This window comes from Vulpes lagopus, chromosome 5, assembly GCF_018345385.1.
Source record: "Vulpes lagopus strain Blue_001 chromosome 5, ASM1834538v1, whole genome shotgun sequence".
NCBI classification, from domain to species: domain Eukaryota; kingdom Metazoa; phylum Chordata; class Mammalia; order Carnivora; family Canidae; genus Vulpes; species Vulpes lagopus.
The window spans coordinates 62,547,423-62,562,944 of record NC_054828.1 but is presented as its reverse complement, the minus strand read 5'-3'; the positions used below and the strand labels follow the sequence as shown (position 1 = coordinate 62,562,944).

At 39.9% G+C, this 15,522-nt stretch overlaps 1 protein-coding gene and 1 long non-coding RNA gene across 13 annotated transcripts in view; one reads left to right on the top strand and one right to left on the bottom strand.

Moving 5' to 3' along the window:
• Positions 1–15,522, top strand: part of LOC121491935 — a 104,628-nt gene that overhangs the window by 11,513 nt on the left and 77,593 nt on the right. For all 3 annotated transcript variants that reach the window (XR_005988076.1, XR_005988075.1, XR_005988074.1), the window contains exons 2-3: positions 9,706–9,857; positions 14,679–14,729. This is a non-coding gene — a long non-coding RNA (uncharacterized LOC121491935). The remainder of the gene's footprint in view (positions 1–9,705; positions 9,858–14,678; positions 14,730–15,522) is intronic.
• Positions 13,698–15,522, bottom strand: part of C5H12orf56 (chromosome 5 C12orf56 homolog) — a 100,701-nt gene continuing 98,876 nt past the window's right edge. For all 10 annotated transcript variants that reach the window (XM_041757094.1, XM_041757092.1, XM_041757093.1 and 7 more), the window contains one exon: positions 13,698–14,065. In XM_041757094.1, coding sequence (XP_041613028.1) covers positions 13,912–14,065 — 154 coding nt within the window. In that variant the 3' untranslated portion in view covers positions 13,698–13,911. The remainder of the gene's footprint in view (positions 14,066–15,522) is intronic.

Sequence of the window (15,522 nt, the reverse complement as noted above, 5' to 3'; positions counted from 1 at the left end):
GTGTTAGGTGCAAGAAGTAGGAACCACTCACACCATTTTAATCAAAAGGGGATTTAATACAGGGAATGAGGAGCTGAGCAAATCATTGGAAAGGGTTATTGGGTCCCTCAGGGCATCTCCAGGAATGATTCCTAGGACTGCTGTTGTGGCCTACTGGAGGAGCTGCTACCTCTGCAATAATCAGAAAGGTGCCCAGCAGTGGACTCCATTGGTACTGCGGAATTCAAAGACATGCCACTGTAGCTGTGAGCCAAGGACTAGAAAACACTGCCACCACTGTGACTACCTCTCAACACCCATGAAGTTAGTACCTAGACACTGAAATAATGCTGCAGAAAAGCCGGATGGGTCTACAGTGAGTTTGCATCAGAAATAAAATAGGTGACTCCAGCCTTGCATTCACCTTTCAAGTGCTTCTAATTGGCAAAAGGAAAACTCTAGCTGCAGAGAGGTGGGGGAAATGTAGTTTTTCCTTTTTTAGCCCCTGCATGGTCAGAAAACACACTAGAGGGCAGCCCCAGTGGCTCAGCGGTTTAGCGCTGCCTTCAGCCCAGGGCCTGATCTTGGAGACCCCGGATCGAGTCCAACGTCCGGCTCCCTGCATGGAGCCTGCTTCTCCCTCTGCCTGTGCCTGTGCCTCTGCCTTTGTGTGTGTGTGTGTGTGTGTGTGTGTGTGTGTCCTTGAATGAATGAATGAATGAATGAATGAATGAATAAATAAATAAATAATAAATTTTCTCTATAAAAAGAAAACACACTAGAGGTCTGGAGTGGATGCTGAGAGCCAGTTCAGAGCACCCACCCCAGCTGGTTTGTAGCTGTAGGCTCTTTCCAACACTTCTTATCCTTGCCAACTCCTTATTCTATTATTGAGGAACCTTCTCTGACACTCCCTTCGTTCCCTCCACTAGCACTAGATAGGATGCCCTTTTGTGAGCTCCCATAGCTCTAAGCTCTAGCTCTGCCATGTGTATACCACTCCATACCATAAGATCCTGGTTTTTTTCTCCAGTAGATTGCAAGCTCCTTGAAAGTCCAAACAGTCTTATTCGTTATTGTGTAATTGGTGTGTATTTGTTGAGAGTGATGGTTACTATACTGTAACACCTCAAATAGTATCTCTTCTGTTTTTATTGTTCCATATTCTTGTGTGCTAATATCTCTATATAGTGAAAGCTCAGTAAACATTAACTTTCTGGCTTTCATTTAGGCTAAGCAAAGAGAAATTCCACCAATGCTGTATTTGTGTGTATTCTTATTTTTTTTTTAAAGATTTTATTTATTTATTCATGAGAGACATGGAGAGAGAGGCAGAGACATAGGCAGAAGGAGAAGCAGGCTCCATGCAGGGAGCCAGATGCGGAATTCGATCCCAGGACCTTGGATCACACCCTGAGCCAAAGGCAGATGCTCAACCACTGAGCTACCCAAGTGTCCCATGTGTATTCTTTTTTTTTTTTTTTTTTTTTTATGATAGTCACACAGAGAGAGAGAGAGAGAGGCAGAGACACAGGCAGAGGGAGAAGCAGGCTCCATGCACCGGGAGCCCGACGTGGGATTCGATCCCGGGTCTCCAGGATCGTGCCCTGGGCCAAAGGCCGGCGCTAAACTGCTGCGCCACCCAGGGACCCCTCCCATGTGTATTCTTATTTGACTCTATACTTATATAGATTGGTAAATACATGGAACCGCTAATGTTTTTTCACAGTTTCATCATACGTGTTTAAGTATATACACTCAAGTGAGTGTATGTATAATCCTCACAACTGTCCTATTAGGGAGACACTATTTTTATTCCCATTTTATAAAGGAAGAAACTGGGGCTTAGGCAAGTTAAGTAGGTTATCCACAGTTAGACCAAGTGGCAGAGCTGGGACTCCCCTCGGGGTCTGGCAAATATGAAAATCTGTACTCTTAGCCATGATGATGATGATGGTGATGATGGTTGTGATAACAGTGACAGCTGATGGTTCTAGGCATTGTGTCAGGCAGTTTAAATTTTTATTTATTTATTTTTAGAGCAAGTGTGAGTCAAGGGAGGAGCAAAGGGAAAGAATCTCAAGCAGACACCCTACTGAGCTTGGAACTCAACACAAGGCTCAGTACCACAACCTGGAGATCATGACCTGAGCTGAAATCAGGATTTGGACACTCAACCGACTGAGCCACCCAGGCACCTCAGTGCTAGGCATTTTACATGTGTTGTCTTAAGCAATATATTTCATTACATAGAATTGATGCTTAATAATTGTTACCTGTGGTAAGGTAGACAAACCTCTCCATGTCTGTGGGCTCTCCCACTGATTCACTGTGTGACTTCAGGCAAACTGCTAACCCTTCTGAGCTCCAGTTTTCATTTCTGCAAATCAGTGAATGATTTAAAAAATACTTCTAGTTCTAAAATTCCAGAACTCTGAACCAATTCTACTTTGTTTTTCATTCCATAATTATTCTGCGTAGTAAAACTTTTCTTACCCTGAATTCTAAGTTTCTATAGCATCTTGATTTTGTTTTATTGTTTTCTCACATCTTCACGGTACTTAGTCCAGTGCTCAGCCTAGAACATAATAGCCTCATGGAAGTGTATATGGAGATAATGTTAATTGAAATCTATCCAAGGGGGATCCCTGGGTGGCGCAGCGGTTTGGCACCTGCCTTTGGCCCAGGGCACGATCCTGGAGACCCGGGATCGAATCCCACGTCGGGCTCCTGGTGCATGAAGCCTGCTTCTCCCTCTGCCTGTGTCTCTGCCTCTCTCTCTCTCTCTCTCTCTCTCTCTCTCTCTCTCTGTGTAACTATCATAAATAAATAAAAATTAAAAAAAAAAAGAAATCTATCCAAGGGGAAATATCCATCTTCACAAGAAGCTGTATTTATTGTCGGATGTTACCTTCCTTTGGAGGTGACATTCAAATGTAACTTAGGGCTGCCTCAGAGATAGCCGTATTCAAAAAAAAAAGAGAGAGAGAGAGAGAGAGAGAGATAGCCATACTCAGCACTTTTGGAAACTTTTCTGTGGTCAGAGATAAGATTCTTATCCTTAAAGCAAAGTTGTGGTCACTGCCTAAGAATCTACTCCTATGATTGAATACAGATAGGTTTATGAAAATTGTACTGGGAGCATATAAAAAGAGTTCCTGGCCTGCGGATGATGCCAGATGTGGTAGGGCATTTTCTACAGGGAACCCGTTTTTATTCTTCGCCCTATCTCTTATAGGACAATCAGAAACTCACAAATAATTCCATAGCTTTTCTGAATCTTTGAGGAATTACTTATTAGAAAATGAAGTTTAAAAGAAAGAACAGAATTGTCCCCAAACCACTGAGTGGTTTATGCGCAATGCAAAATGATGCTGAAACTTTGACTTTACATCTGTACTTCAGATAGTTTCAAGAAAAATAGTACCTTAAATACAGATCAAATGGGAGAGTTAAGCCAAAAAGCAGGTGAACAGCGAAAGATAGTAAATAACTTTTTTTTTTTTAGATTTTTGTTTATTCATAAGAGACACACAGAGGCAGACACAGGAAGAGGGAGAAGCAGGCTCCCCATGGGGAATCTGATTCAAGACTCAATCCCAGGATCATGACCTGAGCCAAAGGCACATGCTCAACAACTGAGCCCCGATAGTAAATAACTTTTAGAATAGTTATTTGTAGCTGCTATTTTACATTTTAGGGGAATGGCAAAATTCACCTCTTCGGCAAATGGAGCTTTTGTTTGAGAAGCAAAAAAAGAAAAAGGTTGGCCTTTTGGGAGGTGGTCAGTTCATACGGGAGGAGGTTCGACAATGAGAATTACACTGCTTGGAATAATAGAATTTCAGAGATTGGACCTGAAGAGCTCCTGAAGGAAAGAGATGAAGAAGGAAGTCTGAGCAAAATGGCAGCAAGCAGGCCCTGAGAAGAAAACCACAATGAGAAATTCCCTTTGTTGAAAACAGCCAAACAACTTTTAGATAATTCTGTTTCCTGTCCTATGCTGTATTATGTCCTCTGTTATTCCCAGACTTTCTTGAAAAGTCTGTCATAAATAACCACTTGTATATAATGTTGCTTGGAGAATAAATGAGGAGGGGGCAGTGGTCACAGGTAGGATGAAATGGGACACAGAGAAGACAGGAACCACCAGTAAGACGTGATCAAAGGGAATATATTCCTTGGGGAATATACCTATAGATGAAAAGATTGGATGAACTTAGAAGCCTGGGACACTTGAGGTCATTCCAAACAATGCATGAAGGGTTAAAGCCTGATCCAAAGCAGGGGAAAACTCTTGAACTGTGCAGGGTCAGCACAGATGGGTCCACTTGCTTTCGGTTCAGTTTTCTTCAAGAAATGACTATAGACTTGAAAGACCTGAATATAGAGAATCCAAGGAGAAAATTGGAGACCACCGTTAAGAACCATTCATCTGACTGGAGAAACTCCATTTTTAAAACAATAATAACAACAAATAGAACTTTCTAACCCACCCATTCATAAGTGGATCTATGCATTTCTTAGTAACTGTCACCATGGTAGCAAGACAGTTCGACAAGGGCGCCTTCTTAGCACAGTACATAAAAAGGGGAGAGAGAACTGCTAATCGTGTACTGCCTTGTACCTTTTGTATTTAATTGTGCTGATCCTATATTCCTATTAGCCTCTGACACTTCTCTCCCTAATAGCATCAAGTACAATGCTAGGAATATATTAGGCACTCAAACATATACACTGATTGGCTGAATTAAATGCGTGTCTCTCCTATGTCTTCCTTTCCAATCTATAGAGAGTGTCGACCGGCAGAAATTTGATTTTACAATGGCTCCTGCATTTGTCTGAGGGATCAAAACTAGGCCATTCTCTTGATTGCACTGGCCCAACATAGATTTCAGGTGGAGAGGGTGAAAGGACGGTGATTAGGTATTCTCAGATACTGTAGTATTGGAAGGCTAACATGGGAGTGTGGGTAGAAGCATTGAGGGCATTCAAGTCTGGGAGCTTCGTGTAGGACTTGCATGCAGCACTGTTTCCTGGTACAAACACAACTTTGGCAGCAGTTCCTGCAGTGTTTAATATTAGGCCTGGGTGACTACCCTGAGGACAAGGAGCTCCACCGATTCTGGCTTCAAACCAAGAAGGCTTTTAAGCCCCTAACCTCACCTTATAGCCAATTCACATGCAGCCTGGGAAGTCTCCTCATTATGGTCCCTTGAATTAATGATAATCTTTTACTATAGCCTTTTCTCTAATACATTCCAACATTTCAATTGTCATCTGTATAATTGCTCTCCATTTCAGTTCCATTTTTACTCTTAACGTTTTGTTATTTCACATTTTCTTTTAAAAGTTTGTAACTATAGACACACCCTCTTTATTTTAATAGCCAGCAAACCCATGTTTGCTACTTTAAAATATGAGTTCTGGGGCACCTGGGGGCTCAGTTGGTTAAGCATCTGCCCTCAGCTCAGGTCATGATCCCAGAGTCCTGGGATCAAGCCCTGCATCGGGATCCCTGCTGGTGGAGGCGGTGGTCTGCTGCTCCTTCTGCCCTTCTCCCACTCATGATTTCTCTCTCTCACTCACTCTCTTTCAAATAAATAAAATCATTTAAAAAAAAATCTGAGTTCCTACAGTTTCAACAGATCTTCAAAGCGTGCCACCTTCAGTTTACTGATTGATATTCTAATCTTGTTCAAGACAGAAATCAGCTGCAAGAATTTGTCTCTGGAATTCTTTAGCAGTAGCTTTCTGTTGATAAAGCCCACATTTGACGAGTTTGGTGGGGTCAGCCACGGAGGCGTGGTAACCATAATGCCATCGCCCTCTCTGGGACGGACTGAGCAGGACCAGCCTCCTCTGGAACAGCTGCAGCTTGTCACTATTCCCAGAGAGAAACAGGTTAAATCCTTCTAAACCTGCAAAGGAATTTGACCTCAGTCCTTGAAACTAGAGTGTAACTTGAAAGTATAATTGGTTGCAAATGTGTTTGATTTTTCCTCACATTACTCTTGAACCCCTGTGAGACAGAAAAAGGCGTTTCTGTTTATTTACATAGATTCAGATCACCACTGTTGATAAACTGGACTAACTCCATATGAAATTTGGGGAGCAAATAATGGGACTTCATTTTATTAAAGGAATGGTTAGGGCCCTAGTTTGAAAGTCAACGAATACACAACTGATGTGGTTATAGCATTTAAGTCTCCTCTTGATTTTTTTGCCAGTGTGTTTAGCGCAGTGCTAGGCACAGGTGCTCAGTGAAAGTTGAATGACTGAATGAATGAGTGAATGAATGAAAACCTCTTCATAGTGTGACTCCTACCTGCTTTTCCAATTATATTTCATATATATATGTATATAGTGTGTATATTTTCAGAGGTTTTCCAGAAACCTCTCCTGCTTTCCCACTTCTGTACTTTTGTGGTTGCCGTACTACTACCTAGAATGCTCTTCTCTCATATCCTAGACTATGAAAACGTTGCTGTTTCTCATCTCAAATGCCACTTCATGAAAATTTTACCAATTACTTCAATAAGAGAAAAGCCTTTTCTCCCTGTAATTCACAAATCTTTGAACCTCCTGGTCATTTATTATCAACCACCTTTTGTTGTATTTATTTCTGTGATTAACTGATTCCTCTTGCTATATAGTAAGCTTCTTGAAGATGGGCACTGGGTCTTATTCTTTACAGTGATTAGCACATAGTTGATACTCAACAAATTGCTGAAATAATCTTAGTAATCAATTTTACTAATGCTGTACTATGAACTCCAGCAAACATTTTTTATCATTTTTCTTAATAAAATAAAAATGTCATTCTCATATATTAACATTATTTGAGCTCCAGAACTAGATTGAAAATGTATCTTTGTCGGGACGCTGGGTGGCTCAGTGGTTGAGCATCTGCCTTCAGCTCAGGGTGTGATCCTGGAGTCCCGGGATCGAGTCTAATATCGGGCTCCTTGCATGGAGCCTGCTCCTCCTGTCTCTGCCTCTCTCTCTGCCTTACTCTGTGTCTCTCATGAATAAGTAAATAAAATCTTTAAAAAAAAAAAAAAGGAAATGTATCTTTGTCAACGTATTCTTTCTAGTTAATTCTTAGGAGATTGAAGCATTTGTTTAGACTCTTTTGTGTTTTAAATGATCATGGACCTTGTTTGGTTCTTTTAGTGACATCATTAGCATCATTAAGATTCCTATCTTTTGAGTATTTTTCCTTAAGTATGTATATATCATTAAATTCTTCACTGATCATTCATTCCTTCTTGTCTACATTATTGAAAGGTGTCAGTTCCATTTATTCATCCATTTGGGTATGAGGCAAAGGTCTTCATAAAGACTCTTGGGGCTGTGCTTTCTGCATAATATTAAATGTTTCTTTCTAAAGATGACCTCTTCATGACACATAATGATAAAACCAAAGATTCTCTTCCAATTCTTTTTTTAAATTATCTATCACCACCTGCAAGGCATAAAAAGAGAGGAAATGGAGCACAGATTATCCCAAAATTGAGTCTGGAAGTCATTTGAGATACTTCCCTCTTGAAAGTAGAAACTCTGCTATGTGCTTTATTTCCTAAAATTTTTAGCCTTCCTGAAGAAGATTTGGGAGATCCTAAGAATTTAAGACAAAAGATACAAAGAAGTGGAGAAGATTGTCCTTCACAAAATTTAGGACAGTCTTTATTCTGACCAGTGCATAGGTACTTTCCTGGATTACAACTTTCCTAGGCTCTTAAAAGCATCATTCCTACAATAAGTGTTCCTCCAATCAAGCTTTCCCCAGTTTTTGTTTCATTTTATATATTTTTTAATTTTTTTAAAGATGTTATTTTTAAGTAATCTCTGCACCCAACGTGGGGCTTGTACTCACAACCCCACCATCAAAAGTCACATGCTCCACCGACTGAGCCAGCCAAGTTCCCCTCTTATTTAAATAAAAAAAAAAAAAATTCTTTTGAGTAAGAAGAAGAATTTAGATTGAGGAATTTCAGCTAACTAGCCAGCTGTTCTAAAAGAAGAGAGACAAAATGATTGCTTCCCTAGGGAGCTTGGCTGGGACTGATGAAGATCTTCACAGCCTGGTGTCCATGCAGGAACCCACTACTAGAAACAACATGGATCTGGGTGTATCTGAGCATATGGGCTGAGTTCCTGGCTTTAATTACAAACCACCAGGTCAACGGGAGTTTATCGTTGCTTACATCACACATCTGTATGACATCTAGACCTCCTCACCAGCAAGTCCCAACAACAAAGGCCCATCTGACCACAGTCCTCTTCCAGCTCTTTTCAGTTGAATTCTCCAAGTTTACATAGCTGAATCCACTAGTAAACTTCTGAGAGGAACCAGTTTATCTGGTATCTACAGTAGAGGCTGGCAAGGACCAAGTAGCCTGTAGCCTGTTACTATTTATTCTTTAACAGCTTTATTGAGGGGATCCCTGGGTGGCACAGCGGTTTGGCGCCTGCCTTTGGCCCAGGGCGCGATCCTGGAGACCCAGGATCGAATCCCACATCAGGCTCCCGGTGCATGGAGCCTGCTTCTCCCTCTGCCTGTGTCTCTGCCTCTCTCTATCTCTCTGTGACTATCATAAATAAATAAATAAATAAATAAATAAATAAATAAACAAACAGCTTTATTGATATCAGTCACATATCATACAATTCCCCCTTTTAAAGTATACATTTAAAAAATTAAAATAAAATAAAGTATACATTTCATTAGTTTTTAGTCTATTTACTGAGTTGTGCTACTACCATCACCACAGTTAATTTTGTGACATTTTTATCACACCAGAAAATCTAACACCCATGAGTAATCACTCCTCCAAATGTAATTAATCACTAATCTACTTTTTTCCATATAGATTTGCCCATTCTGACATTTCGTGTAAATGAAATCATACCATGTGTGGTCTTCTACGACTGATTTCTTTTACTTAGCATGTTTTCAGGACTTAGCCATGTTGAAGCACATCGATACCTCGTTTTTTTTTTTTTTTATTGCCAAATAATTCATTATATGGCCGTTTTCACATTTTGGTTATGAGTAATGCTACCATAAACGTTTGTTACGATATTTTGTGTGAATATATGTTTTCATTTCCCTTGTGTATACACCTAGGGGTGGAATTGCTGGATCATAGGATAACTTTATGTTTAACCTCTTAAGGAACTTGCCAGACTGTTTTCCACAGCTACTGTGACATTTTGTATTCTCACCAGTAAAGTGTGAGAGTTCCAATTTTGCCAAGAATTGCTGTTATCTTTTTTATAAAGTCATCTAGGGTGTGAGAAAAGGTATCTCATTGTGGTTTTGTTTTGCATTTCTCTGATCTGATGCCAATTTTTTATATAGTCTAAAAACTAAAAATGGATTTTAAATGTTGAGAAAAATATTTCATAATACATGAAAATTATCTGAAATTTACAGTATCTATAAATAATCTAAAATTTAAATTTCAGTCTCTATCAATAAAATTGTGTTGTCCTTATCTCATTATGTATTGTCTGTGGCTGCTTTTCTCACTACAATGGAATTAAGTCATTACAACAGTGACTGTACGGCCTGCAAAGCCTAAAATATTTACTATCTGACCATTTACAGGGAGAGTTTACCAACCTCTGGTCTTCAGTATAGTTGGATGAGACCAGAGTCTGGGGTAGGAAGGAGGAAATATGCCCAGTGGGAATGAATTTTCTCTCTCTCTCTTTCAGGTAGGCTCCCCACCCAGTATTGGGTTCAGAAGCTCACAACCTGAGATCAAGAGTCACATGCTCTACTGATTGAATCAGCCAGGAGCCCTGGATTTTTTTTTTCCTTAGTAAAAATAGAATGCAAGCTGGCAAAATGAGAGGAAACAAATCAGGTATTGTCCCCTGAATCATTATTATAAGATCTTTCCAAATCTGGGCTCTCCCCATCTTACAAATTTCTCCCAGAATTCTATTCCTGATCTGCTGCTCTGATATTATACTGTTTATCAGAATCATCTGAGAGTCTCCCACACCCACAAACTCTCTTAGGACCATGATATGACAACATCTTACAGCACTCACCTTTCTTTCTTACTTTTCTTTTTCTTTCTTTTCTTTTCTTTTCTTTTATTTTCTTTGCTTTTCTTTTCTTTCTTTCTTTTCTTCTTTTCTTTTCTTTTCTTTCTTTCTTTCTTTCTTCTTTCTTTCTTTCTTTCTTTCTTTTTTTATTTCTTTATTTGAGAGAGAAAGCACAAGTATGCATGACCAGAGAAGGGGCAGGGGAAGAAGACAAGCAGACTCCCTGCCAAGCTGGGAGCCCAACTCCTACCTCCTCGTGACCCCAAGATCATGACCTGAGCCAAAACCGAGAGTCGGAGGCTCAACCAACTGAGCCACTTGAGTATCCCAACACTCAGCTTTGATAGAACTAGATCACCCAGCCCAAATTTCAGGATTCCTCCCTCCCTCCCTTCCTCCTTCCCTCTGTTCCTTCCTCCTTCCCTCTGTTCCTTCCTTCCTCCCTCCTCCCTTCCTCCCTCTCCATGCCCAGTGTAGACCAACATGGGGCTTGAACTCATGACCCTGAGATCAAGACCTGAACTGAGACCAAAAGTCTGACTCTTATCCAGCTGAGCCACCCAGGTGCCCCCGGAATTCTGTGCTTTCATTTATACTTTCTCTTCTACGTGGAATGCTTTTCTCTTCTCCAAATTCTAGACACACTTTATTACTGTTATTGTGAGATGTCTCAAGCCTACAGAGAAGTAAAGAGAATAATATAGGAGTATCTGCACTCATCAACCACCGAGCTTTGTCAGATCTTACCATTTTCCATGTTCTGTACTGTTAAAAATTATTACAGACTTAGATATCTTTAAAACCTCCTCAAATGCAAAATCTTCTAAATAGGCCTCTTTGATGCACCTCATCAAAATTAAGCTCTTCTTCCTATGATTTCCTGTAACACTTTTTTTTTGTGTCCCTGTCACCTGACCAATTCTGCCCTTGTGAAATATTTTGAGTATTCCTTACTATTGGCGTTCTCATAGTGGGGCACAAAGGTTATTTTAGGTATTCTAAGAAAAAGACATAAAAATGTAAAAACTGTATATTTAAAAATGTACATTAGAAATATATGTACAAAAAAAATATATGTACACACAAGAATTTAAAAATCTATATCTAGAACATCAACTGCATGGTTTCCCAGATGTCCTTCAGGACATGGCTAAAGCAGGTAGATGTAGTAGAAAATTATTCAGTAAATAATAATGTTAGAAAGATAGTAAATAAAAATACAGATGATATAGAAAAATTTTGAAGATTGTACTCAAACCATTTAGCTTAGAAAAGTTAGCTTGTTAGAACAGGGACCCAATTTTACTTATTTTTGTACCAAACTAACTCAGAAAAGATGCTTATTGAATTGAATTAATTTCTCTCTGGATTGAGATCCTTGAAAATTATGTGGAACCTCCTAAACCTTTCACAGACCACTTAAGAGATTTTGCCCACATTGACTGTCCCTGGCACATGTGCTAGGGACAGATGGTGCTTTTTCCCCCTCTCCTTTTCCTGTCCATTATGAGACATTGCCCCAGTTGGGGCTTGATGAAGTATGAAATAATGCTAGTGATAGTCCTGTTCTAAAGGAATGAGGACTCCAGCTTGCCAGGATGTTCTCATCAGCATCACTTCAATAGACCAATCTCAACAAATTTCAGTTTGTGGATCACTTTAGTTCTTGGTCTCCTTAAAATTCACTATTTTGTGGCATCTTTTCATTATTGTTAACACTAAACCATCTAAAGTCACGTTGGCAACTGAATTTAGTCTTGAGACTTGGCAATGAGGAATCACTTTGTAAAACCCAATGCACGATGTTAGCCAAATTATGTCATAGAGTTACAAAACTCCTGTCCTATCCTCCAGTGTTTCTGAGCAAAAGTGACTCTTTCAGAAGTTTCGCTCCTTCTACCCTAAAATGACCTTATATGCTCTCAGATATCAGAGGAACCTAATTGTGATAAAATCTTTCACTTTATTCCCTTTCTTATAGCCTGCTTTTTGAGGTGGTATTTTGGAAGAGTGGGGAGTAGTGGGGACCCCTAAGGCCTCTGAGTCATAAAAAGAGATAGAATATGTCTGAAGTTTGGTTTAACCCCCAATACTGGACTAGATGAGCCTCTGGGGGAAACCTTTGAAGCTTCTATATATGGCTTTAACATCTTTGTTTCCTAATTCCTACGAAGGCACAGGCCTTTGCTGATCTTAAAACTCCTTGCCAGGACTAGCTTATAACCAGGACACTTTTATAAATGAAATAGGGGGTACTGGGAAGAAAAAGGCATAAACCACCCAGGGAAACCATGATGTTAAGTCACTATACTTGAAACAGTTGCTTAACCTCTACAGGAGACCCTTTCACATTGGAGACTAATTTTCCACTGGAAAGTCTTTAGGGTTTCTTAGAGAATTTAACATTTGGTTTTCATTTTAGTGAGATGCCTGTGTTTGCATTGATTATACTGATCCATTGTTTGTCCCCTAAGTGGAAAAACTCTAATTGTCCCTGGCCAAAAAAGAGAACAGAAGCAGACTTCACTTACAGGTAGGGAAATGTTCAAGCCAAGCCAAGTAAAGTATAGCCTGGCCTGTAAAGAATGACTTGTAGTAATTCTGAAAGAGAAGAGTGAAACATGATAGGGTACTGAACTTGGGGTACCTGGGGGGCTCAGTTGGTTGAGCATCTGCCTTTGGCTCAGGTTGTGATCCCGGGGTCTTGGGATTGAGTCCCACATCAGGCTCCCTGCATGGAGCCTGCTTCTCTCTCTTCCTATGTCTCTATCTCCCTCTGTGTCTCTCATCAATGAATAAATAAAATCTAAAAAAAAAAAAAAAAGGATACAGAACTCAAGAGGCTATGTTGTACATTTTACTGTATGCATTTTGCAAGAGGAGATGGAGGTTCAGCAAAACAGCATGTGTTACATTAATGATAGTAATTTGTATTTAATTTTATAAAATTTTCAATCATAAGTTTGTGTTGATTTAATAAGCATAAGAAGTTTTCTTACAGCTAGATTGACGTTAGTACATATTAAAGAAGCGTGACAACAAAAAAAAATTTTTGAAGGTCCACGGGAATTTTAAAAGTTTAAGAGTCAATTCTCCTGCTAAGTGCAGTTTTGCTTTTATTTCTTTTTTTTTCTTTCTTTGTCTTCCTAGCCCTATTGTGCCCTCTGGTGGTTATAGTTGCTAACAGAAGTAAAATACTACCTTTATAAATGTGTTGCTTTCACATTGGTTTGTAGGTCAGCTGTACAGCAGACAGAATAATTTCCCTGTAGAAACAATGTAATACACAATGGAGTTCTTGCAGTATATCCCACAGAAACCCACAGTGGCCCTGTGTCACTTGATCTACAATCTCCTCCGTCCTCCACTGCCTTCCTCACTGACCAAACGGATCACCATATCTGCAGTCACTGCCAATGCCACCACTATCCTGTCCCCATCATTTTCAGGAGTCAAAAGAGGACTGAAGTGATTTAATGCTTTGGTCAAGTCCAACATCTTTGCTTATAGGCATAACTTCCGCTCTGAAATCCCACACCCCTCCTGGAGCCTTCTGAGGAGTGGGCCACCTAGAAGGACATTTTAGAGGTCCTTTTTGCCTCTTTCAAGAATCTTGGGGCATATAATCCTGCTTCCTTTTCTTTTGCCTTTTTGCCTTTTGCCTTCTTTTACCCAGAGCTCCTCTTACTTCCTCGGGGTCAGAGTCACCTTCCAAGTAGAAGGCAACAAGAAGGGAAAAGTAGACTAGAACAAAATGGAAAGAAAAGGAATTTCTTTGATTCAAGGTTTCCCCAAACCCAAAAATCTCTGATATCTAACCAATAAACCTTCAAACACCTTGTCTCCTCCATGCTTGAAAACCTTTCCTCACCAGGCCCTTCTAGGAGCTGACTGGAAGAGGAAGGGTGGAGGGAAGACATAATCTCGATCTACCTGGTACATATCATACCACCAGCACTTACGTGAGAATCCGAGGGCCCCTCCCTGGTAAGGGACAGTGATGAAGTGGACTCTGCTGTGTCTGAACAGATAGAAATCCTCTTTTAAAGGGATTAGAAGAACTCTATGGAGTATTATTGAATCCATTTATAGTGACAAAAGGGGAAATTTATATGATTTTAACAAAGTAGGAAAAATAGCAGTAACATACAGACAAATGAAACACTTCGGCTGAGTCCTGATGGTGGCGAATTACTTAATTTGGAATTACCCTGACATTGACAAATGTATAATTTTATTTAAAATAAATGAAAATATTTTTGATTGTTTCATTTATCTATTGCTTTTTTTTTTTTTTTAAGATTTTATTTATCTGACCCAGAGAGAAAGCACAAGAGGAGGAGTGGCAGTCAGAGGGAGAGGAAGAAGCAGTCTCCCAGCTGATGAGCTGGAAGCCTGACAAGGGCTTCAATCCCTGCACTCCAGGGACTTGAGCCGAAGGCAGACACTTAACTGACTGAGCCACCTGAGCCAGCCAGGCACCTGTGTCTACTGCGATTTAATAAATCACCCTGGAGAGCAGAAGAAACTTAGAAGCTGGCCAGGAAAAAAAGTGCTATCAGGGTTTTTCTTTTTTATACACACCAGCAGCATCACACTGTGATATGAATTATTTTTCTCTATCATTCTTGTAGGAAAAGAAAGCAGGAAACATTGGAAAGATAAATAGAGTCTTTTCTGTGAAGGTAAGCTTCATTATTTTTCTGTTGAACTTTGGTAAAATGGCAAGGGTTAGATTAATTCATGATAACAACTGAAGATTTGTGAGATTGGGTAGGGTACCTAATACCACCTAAATATTTATATTTAAATTTTTCTCTGCATCATGTATCCCATTTGAAAATAATGTTTCTGGGAGCACGTGGGTGGCTCATTTGGTTAAGCAGCTACCTTCGGTTCGGGTCATGATCCAAGCCCTCACCGGGCTCCCTGCTCCATGAGGAGCCTGATTCTCCCTAGGCCTCTGCTGTTCCTCCTGCTTATGCACACTCTCTCTCTCAAATAAATAAAATACAACAATAAAATACTTTGGGTTTGAAAAAATAAATTAAAATCTAAAATGTAGAAACTTGAAACAACCCTTTATTTAAAAACAACACAAAACAAAAAGTTGAGCTCATAGAAACAGAGTAAAAAGTGGTTACCAGTGGCTAGGGTGCAGGGGAAATAGGGAGAGGTTGCTACCTCTCTATACTTTCAAGGGTACAAACTTTCAGTTGTAAAATGAAGAAGGTTTGAAAATCTAATGTAAAACATGGTTACTATAGTTGATAATACCCTATTATGTAATTGAAACTTGCTAGGAAAGTAGAACTTAAATGTTCTCACAAAAAAAAAAAAAAAAATTCAGGTAGCCCGGATGGCTCAGTGGTTTGGCACTGCCTGCAGCCCAAGGTGTGATCCTAGAGACCTGGAATCAAGTCCCACGCCGGGCTCCCTGCATGGAGCCTGCTTCTCCTCTGCCTGTGTCTCTGAGTC